The sequence below is a fragment of the Symphodus melops genome (genome assembly GCF_947650265.1).
Source record: "Symphodus melops genome assembly, chromosome: 5".
NCBI lineage: Eukaryota > Metazoa > Chordata > Actinopteri > Labriformes > Labridae > Symphodus > Symphodus melops.
In genome coordinates, this window is record NC_136695.1 from 19,076,820 (window position 1) to 19,086,144 (window position 9,325).

Below are 9,325 nucleotides of genomic sequence, written 5' to 3' on the forward strand. Positions count from 1 at the left end.
ACGCGACCCTTTGACCTTTCATGAGACTGTCAATAAAGCGACACATAATCAACTTCCTGAACAGAAAAAGGAGTAGATTACCGTTTTTGGTACTGATTTCTGGTACTAATTATCATTAACATCCCATTTCGTGCCTTGTTATGTCAAACCTGGCTAACAGGCTAATTATATGAGAGCTATATTGCTACTAGGGCCATGGTTATTCATAGCTCTTTTTGTTTTGCAGCCTGTCTCTCCTTCCTCTACCTCTCTCCTCAGTCCCCGTAGAGATGGCCCTACCTCACTCTAACTAATCACCATGGCAACCCGGTAATCCCTGAACAGAAAAATTCTGACTTCCTGTCTCTCTCTTTCTCTCTTGCTCATAAACACATTACTGCATGCACATGAATGTACACATGGTTGCACACATGGGCACAGTCACGCCTGCACTCTCTCTCACACACACACACACACACACACACACACACACACACATAAACATAAACATGCACGCACATGCTATCCAAGAGATACCAACGCAAACCATCACACTGGTGTTTATTGGCAAGATGTACCTTACTGCAAACATGTGCATCCATGCATCATTGTGCTGGTAAAGCTTCTCTGTTTTGTGAGAAGCTTGGTGTTTGTGTGTTGGCAGGATTAAACTACACCAGCTTTTTGGGTGTTTGTGTGTGTGTGTGTGTGTGTGTGTGTGGGGGCACTATTGCATTTGGTTTGTATGCTTATATACAGTATTTATGCTTGCTTTGCATGTGTGCTTGTGTGTGCATTTTTTTTGTTACTGCAAATAGGCGAGTTTGTGTGCGTGTATGAGGTTGCATGAGTGTGTTTAGGTGTGTTTAGCCATAATTGATTTCACACTCAGGTCAATGGTTTTCAGCTACAAGAGAAAAGCACACAGCAGATTCCCAGCATTTATTTTCTCTTCTCTGTTTTCGTTGCCTTCTTCTTTGAACTGTGCATCTTTACTAAGAACACATTTTGTCTGCTGTTAATATGAATTTTATTTATTTATTGAATAAAGTCTTACAACAATAATATACAGCCCACATCATTGTGTGGTTAACATAATCCAGCGATCACTTCATACATACATCACTTATACATGGGGACATTTAAGGGTAAAGAAAAACAAACACAGATTGCTTTGGAATGAAAACAAATGGAAATTATATTTAAATATTTACTTTACACACTTAAGACAGTTTTTGCTGATCGTGTACATTACTGAAATATGACTCCTCCCACTCCACTACTTCAATCACCTTGTCAATAAAGCTCTCTACCTTGTTAGACCCAGTGGTTGGCAAATGAGCCTGATTTTCAGGATAGATCAATACCGTGATTGACATGTTAGATGAATGAACAAATATACTCCAATCAGGTGTATTGATCTCACAGTCCAGGCCTAACTGTATGGCATGATGCCAGCCCGTCTCATCTACTACAAATACGTGATTGGTTATAGTCAGTGCACAGCTGGGGTGCAATGTTTCAATGTTATAGAAATCAGTGGGATTTGCAGGGTGATGAACGTGATCTGCAGGGGCAATGGGAAAAAAAACAGTGGGACAAGTGGTTATTGTAATGAATGACTTTGGCCACTAGGTTGCACATGGAAGAGATCCAAACACACTTATTAAGGCAGTAGAATCATCTAAAAGCAGCATCTTTAAGTGCCTTTTTACACACGTATGAACAAGTTAATGTAGTTGTGCATGAATGTATAATGCATATCTCTGTGCATGGGACTTATGTCCAGGCATGTTTAATTGTCCTTTACACATGTTTAGATGTTCAGTGTGTCCGGGACACAGGATGCTGCAGAGTCATGTGCTCTGCCCCAGTAAAAGGCAGTCTGTGTGTGCAGTAGTAGTGGACCAGCTCAGGGATGCTGGAGAATACACAGCTACTCTGATCCAGGGTAAAGCCCAAGCCCTTCACACTCTTAGTCTGGGCTACAATGATGTGCACACAACTCTGACTGGTCCTATTGAAAAGAAAACACACAAAATAAATATATTAAAAGGGAAAAGACCTGCTGGCAAAAGAGGCGCCGCAACAGTGGTTAAAACGTCTAAAATGCAAAATATTGTTCTTTTATCTCGCTAAATGAGGCTGTGCATTTGCCAAGTTCACTGGAGGTGTAAATGGGGTTAATGATGTGAACTGGCAAATGAATGAGCAGCATACAACTAATGTGCACTCAGGCGCATGCACACACACATACACACGCGCACGCACACACACACACACACACACACACACACACACACACACACACACCCAATAGCACCACAGGATGTCAGTCGTTATCCTCTAGAACCTGCTCTTGGCATGCTTATCTACTGCAAAGATCACACTCACTGCATTAGCACCTTAGAAGCTGATAGCACAAGGACTGCAATTAAGTAGAACCTTAATTATACCTGAATACAAACTCAATCACTGCAGGCAGTAGGAACTAAAACTAAATGTATTCAGTCCATGAAATATACCATCAAACACAAGATAAATGTGCCATGCAAAGCTCATTTTTAATATATGTTTAAAGGCCTGTGTAATGTCTATTAACAAATGGAAAGACATGTAAAATAAAAAGGCGTATTAAATCATGAACAGGACATTTAATTTAAAAGCATTATTTCTATGTTAAAGAAATGCTGTGATGCAGCAAAACAAAGAGGACTTAAATAGGGAATTTAATAAATATGTACATGTTGCATTATATGGTGTGCATGCCCTGGGTTTAACAAACACATACTTTTAGAAAACACACATTTACACATTTACAATGCACTTACTTCAGAGCGATGGAGTACTTGCTAGTTCCTGATTCGCTGTCTCTCACCAGGAAGCTGGCCTCCCTGCAGCGCTGCAGCTGAGCCTCAGCCTGCTGCCGACTCACACTGCCATGGTACCAGCTTGGGAAGGGGGAGGGAGGGGGAGAGGGAACATGCACAGAGAGATAGATCACTAACATATAGACATAGTGACATATGGGGATAAGTTGAATGTCAGGTTAATATAGGTAATGATGGTTAGAGGGAGAAAAACACACCAAATGCACCAATACCAACAAAGATTTACTATATGCATAAATCAGACAGATAAATGTTGAAGACTGGACGAGTTAGCAATGTCAAAGGTGAACACAGGAGGGCAAAGTCATAAATAAAAATGGACAAGTGTACTAAATGCATGTAACCATGCAGTACTGAGGCTCATTAAGAGCCAGGTTAACAGGTCAAAGCTGTATTTAAAAACAGGCTGCATGTGGCCTTGCAGGCTAAACACACCGGCATTTAGCCACAACATGAGGACACCAAATGCTAACATGCTCTAAGCATGTTCCCTACATGTTCCATCTGCAGGAAAAACTCTATGCTTAGAGATGAGGAAAGAAGCTTTACAATTATAAAGAGTCTCTCCTGTCTATTCACGCCTCAACTCATATTTCCAGAGTTTATGTGTGGCACCTGATCTTGAGGGAGTCCTTGAGTGTTGCTGCTGGCTAATACTCTCAGTGATAAGAAAGAGCCAACGTTCACTTACAAGTGCCAAGTGTAGAATGACTGTGAGATTTGGCCAAGAACTCTTAACAGCCTTTGCACTTTTTTTTATATTGTGAGGCACTAGATCAAGTGTTGGAGAGACATTTTCTTAATTTCTTTACAACTTAAACTATGTTACCATTGATTTTCAGCCAGTACAACGGAGGGCGGTATTCAGTTTGTTAGAATGGGCCAAAGAGTTTTATCTTTTACTGTCATGAAAAACTGCAAGCAGAGCAGAACAGCAAGCAGACAGGAGAATGAAGAGCTATAAACTCTACAGTTTATGAGATATTTGGTGTTAAATTTAATAAGCATGGCATAAAGATCACTAAATGTCTAAATCATCAGTTCATTTGTTTGATTCATTTTGTCCACTAATCCTCTTGGATGTTCAGCATGCAGTGGTTAAGAGGTAGTCCATGAAATGACTGCGACAAAAAATACAATAAAAATATTTCACAGAGTTTCTATAAAACCCAACCTTACCATTCGTCAAGAATTCTGCACGAAAATGTTCATAAACCCAGCTTAAAAAGAAATAGTTTTTCTTCATTTATGTCTAATTTTACAGAATGACTTGTTCTTATTCCAAGATGGGTCTGCATTAGACAATAGCATGTTGAATTAAATGCAATGTTTACTCTTATGTAAAGAGTTTGCTGCATTTTTTTTGGAAGAGGAGTCAAAATCTTCCTTCTTTACTCAACACATGACTTTATCGTTAATGACGTCAAATTATGTCCTATCTTTAATATTTTTTTTAAATAATTTTCCTATATCATTATTTGCTACTACAATTTCCAAAAATATAATTTTTTATTTGCTTTTGATTCCTCCTCCTTTTTTTCAGTCAAGATGGCAATGTGATGACTGAATTCTTATTCGGTGCATATCTTGATTTCTTATTTGTAAACTGTGACATTGGTCTGATGACAACCTGTTTTGGGTCAACGTGTCACCCTTGAGAGCCATAATCCTGAGTATGGATGCTTTCTGATTTTCGCTCATAGAATAAAACATAGTTTGCAACATTATCCCTAATTTTCCCTCCTTACCTCTGCTTTTCCAGTGAGAGGCTAGGCTCCACCTTTGCTGCCTCCCCATCCTGCGGGGCACTGGGGGAGGTAGGAGATGGAGGGGAGAATTTGTTGTTGGGATTAGAAGAGAGGGAAAGCTTGAGGTTGGGGAAAGGGGGAGATGGGGGTGTGAGAGGGGAGAGTTTGAGAATAGGAGAGGAGGGAAAGGAGGATGAAGAGGAGGAGGATGGAGTTGAAGGTATGAGTGTTTTATTGTTCCAGTTCTTCTGCCGCAGAGTTTGTTGCGGCTGTTGCTGCTGCTGACGGTTGAGGGTGGAACCGTTCTCTTTACTGGGAGAATTATCCACTGCCTCGAACTGAGCTGAAGGAACCAGAGACAGACAATATCAACCTTTCATAGTCACAGTCTATCAAAGCATGCCAGCACTACCAAAGTAAACACAAATGTCCGGAAGTCTATTTAGTTGGATTGTTTTGTTTCCTCTCTAAAGAAAACACTAAACAGTTGTGGCATCGCCGTACAAATGAAACTGGCCGCATCCTTCCTCCACACCCTAAATCCCCACCCTTCCCATCATCCCTCTCTGCCTTTCTCTACCTGACAGTGCTCGAACAATGTCCTCCTTTCTCCACTCCCAGGGCAGTTCGTACTCTCCGGCGGGACGAACGTCAGACTCAGGCCGAGTGACAGGGATCCACACCCCCTCGCTGTCACCTTCCAGCCCGCCCTCATAGGGTATGTCGTAGATATTTGGGGGTGCGGGATTTTTCTCCTCTCCCGTCCCAGCTCTCTGGCCTCGGTCCAACAGGACACACACTTTCAGGAGGTCTTTAGAGCCTCGTCTACGAACCTCTGCAAAGGAATATATTGTGAATGGGATTTGTTAGCTAGATGTACATACATTCTGTAACTTATAATAGGATAAAAAATAATGTAGCACTGTTTGCCTTAAAACACTTTAAAGGCCAATGTCCACAATGTCCATACATGTATATTTGTAAAAGAACAGATTCGCTGTCAAACTGTCACGAAGACAAAAAATGTAACGAAGCAGATGACCCCACCTAGCCAGCACTCACAAGTAATAATGCATGAAGAGCTACACTTTGTGCAGTCTAATAAAAAAGCCCTCGAAAAGCGTCAGGGTTTTGTTTTAGTTGAATTGTTAACATAAGGAAGTAGGTTTGTAGAGATATTAATCTGGCATTGAGAGGTATTTATAGTATTCTGTCAACCCTTTCTGGTGTGAGTGGAGTGGATTATATATAAGGGACAAATCTCTCAAAATGACCACAAAGTATTTACATATTACATATTTAACATATGATCAATTTAACAGAAAGGGATTCATGGCTGTTTGATTTAGACCATTGTAGCTTTGGTAGTTTGCTCCTCAGTTACGGCTAAACATGAGAGTATTTTAAAGTATTTTAAACTGCCATTTTCATAAAAAAGTATGATTATGAACTTTTCTTGTGACTGGGCCTTCATTTTTGTAAGCTTCCTGGTATTGAACTGAAAAGCATGTGCGTTCCTTTAACACATATAACAGTAATAATTAATCTAAATACAATTGTCCAAACAGCTTGAGCAGGAAATGTTATAACAGAAGGGATTATGGAAAAGCAATTTGTTTTGGATATCGTTAAACTTATTGGGTTAGATGGATTAGTTGGTCCATCATCTCCAAATGTGGTCTACATATTTGAGACATGTATGGGTTTATTAATAATTTGTTTTCGAGACATGCTTGTTTGTTGTTTAATGCTTTGTTTGTAGGCTAGCAAGATAATTAAAATCTGTCTTTCCTATACACTAGGCTCTCTAAACTGCAGTTGTTATTACAAGCTGTAAATTTTGAAGGGAATTTCTCTTGTTGTGTTTCTTTGCTGTCTGACAGGTAGCCTGTGTGTCTACACTATTGTGTGACCAAACAATGGAGCTACAGGAAGAAAAGGTCAACACAGTTGCTGATTGGCTGCCGGACCAGGCTACTTCCTGACTGCTGGGAAGTGATTGGCGAGACCAGGGGTGGTTGCAGGTTTTAGGAAGGGTTGAGGGGGGTCTCTCGATTCTTTTCACACGTAAGGGACCATAAAGTACTTTGTGTACACATGTGTCTATGTACAGTGGTGTAGGGGGGGACTGTGGCCAGCTTCCTTTTACAGAGAATGGGGCGAAGGAAACAGAGGCTGGAGACAGGAAGTTTGAAGAGGAAGCTGCACCCATTGTCCCTGCACAACAGCGTTCCTATGGCAACCGCCAGGGAGGAGGGAAGTCAGCAGTGGCTAAGGATCTAGTTTGGCTCTGAGTCCCTTTAATTACTATCCTTTTAAAAGGACTGTGGGTGCACAGGAACTATAGAGTTTAAGTGAATAAAAAATGTGCTACTGTAAGGACAAGGTATATATCTTTTATGTTTATAATTCACTGAGATACTTAAATCAGAATTCTATATTCAAAAAACTGTAGAGATATTATGCTGCTATGGTTTGAAGATGTTTTCCCCTTCAAAATGCATCTTAAGCACTTAAAGATACCACACAGGCCACTCCTCTAAATAACTGTAGAGATACATCATGACCCTGGTCTCACCTGTAATAATGACCTGGGCATCATAGGGCTCCATGTAGCCATCATTCACTCCTGCTCTCTCAGCCTCTCTCTGCTCCTTGGTTTTCTCTGCATCAAAGGGATCTGCGTAGTCTTCCAGGATGATCAGCTGTGAGGGAGAAAAGCCTTCAGAAAACACACACAATAAAAGACAACCGAGCTGCCTTCAAGAATGTGATCTGATGCATTGTGTAGTTGTTGGGGGTGGGGAGTGTCCTTGACTGAGTGACAAGAGAAGAAGCAAGGCTCATGCACAGAGACCAGTTCATTGTGTTTGCCTTTTTGATCTGACACACAATGTAGTGAAACTGCATTGTATTCTTTTGAGAGTGTGGTAACTGAATACACAGTTATTAGCTGAGGTGGAAGCAGGTACAAAAAATAAAATATAACTCTTGCCTTAGGCCAACAAGGATTTTGTTTTATTATTATTTTTATTGTAAAGTGTATACATGTTATTTCCATTATGCTTTAACCACTTTTATCTGGTTTTCACCTAATTCTGATTAAAATCAACTGAAACATAAAGTTACTCACCGTTGTTTTAATATCAGGTCTCCCCTTCTCATTTTCTTGCAACATCTGCTCACGTATCCCGTTGAGTTTTGGGGTCTTATCTTGTTTATCTACTTTGATCATCCTGCTGATGTACGCTTGCGCCAAACTAGAGGTCCTGGGCTGGCGGTTCTCATCTGGTGACCCGGTCTCGACCTTGGAGTTCTTGCGACTTTTCCCAGTTGTGAGAGTTTCCCAGACCGTCCCAGTAGGACCAGCATTATTACGACCCAGTTCTGTCGCCGAATTTTTCCTAGTTCGCCCTGTCAGTAAACTACCTACCCCTCCGTCTTTACGCTGATTTCCTTTCAGACTGTCGCGAGAAAATGAGGGTTTTGATCTAGTTTGTGGACCAGATTCTGAGGCCGAGCGGACCCTTTCGTTTCCGTTTTTCAGGTTGATAGGGAAATCTCTGAACCATTTCGCCATGACTACAAAGGTACGAAGATTTCACGGTTAAAAAAAGTAAATTAGTTGTATTTTATACTGTCTCGCGTGACTCTACTTTAACTTAATTTGAACCGTGCGCAATCGCTTTACGCACAAACATTTTACGCATGCCTCTGTTGAAGTACGCGAGGGCTGTCAGTTCACGATTCTCCTGTTATTTGAAGTTGAGAGCGCACTCCTTTGAGTTGAACTGATTTCTAACCACTTACACTCCTGACGACTTTCAGGGTGTCTGGAAAGTTATTGGCCAGTGACTCCGTTGCTGTGTCCCTGCGCCTGCACTAACAACTACCCCTGTAGTTTGAAAAGTAGCTTCTGGAGAGCATAAATTCGAAAGAACTCGAAGTTTTTCTTTGAACCCAGTTTAGTTCCCATTCCCGGAGAGTAAGATGGTGCGTCCAGACTGGCGACCAGATGAAGTGATGAGATGGAGAGAAAAGTTGTGTGCGGAGATGGTGGGATGTCGCTGGGAGGGGCTAAGTGTTGGGGACGGGAGGAGAGCCGTACTGCAATTATTTAACAGCTAAACTACTGAAGCCTCTGGAAAAAGAAAGCTGAACCAATGCATATATGCCTGACAATATTACTATTTAGAGCTATTTCTTGCTGATTGTATAACTTGGTGTGAATGACCACTGGACTGATCAGGTATCCTTACCATTAATTGTTTGTACACTGAGGTGTTGTAATGTCACTTCCCACTCAAAAAAAAACTCTTAACGTGCTTCGGCGGATTTGTGTAGCCTACATGAATTTTCCATGTTATGTGATCCTTTATTTAACTAGGGAGGGTTAGTTAAAATTGAAATATATTTTTGTATGTTCAAATGAGGTTAAGCAACTACAGCAGTATAGATAACAAACATTAGAGCCTATACACACATATAATCATAGTTGAACTTATTAAATCTTGAATATTTGTTTTCGAACAGGTCATAATAAAATTGAATGAAATAGTCAAGTAAGCAACTTTATAAGTAGGAAAGTTACACTCAAGTACATTGCATTGTCTACTATCAGCTGCTTATTTACTTGGAGTCCCCTGATAGGTCCTGCACTTGTTAGGGTGTTGGGGTCTTAAGAGATGCTGAATTGGTAGTTAGTTG

The 9,325-nt window shown here is 40.8% G+C and overlaps 2 protein-coding genes across 2 annotated transcripts in view; both read right to left on the minus strand.

Moving 5' to 3' along the window:
* Nucleotides 1-9,325, minus strand: part of pip5k1ab (phosphatidylinositol-4-phosphate 5-kinase, type I, alpha, b) — a 182,460-nt gene that overhangs the window by 39,149 nt on the left and 133,986 nt on the right. The window lies entirely within an intron of this gene.
* Nucleotides 986-8,627, minus strand: she (Src homology 2 domain containing E). Its single transcript, XM_079344643.1, has 6 exons — nucleotides 7,752-8,627; nucleotides 7,197-7,323; nucleotides 5,199-5,453; nucleotides 4,619-4,961; nucleotides 2,811-2,930; nucleotides 986-1,996 (listed from the first exon to the last, which is right to left on the minus strand). The coding sequence occupies exons 1-6, from the start codon at nucleotides 8,196-8,198 to the stop codon at nucleotides 1,804-1,806; spliced, it is 1,485 nt and encodes a 494-aa protein (XP_079200769.1). The 5' UTR covers nucleotides 8,199-8,627; the 3' UTR covers nucleotides 986-1,803.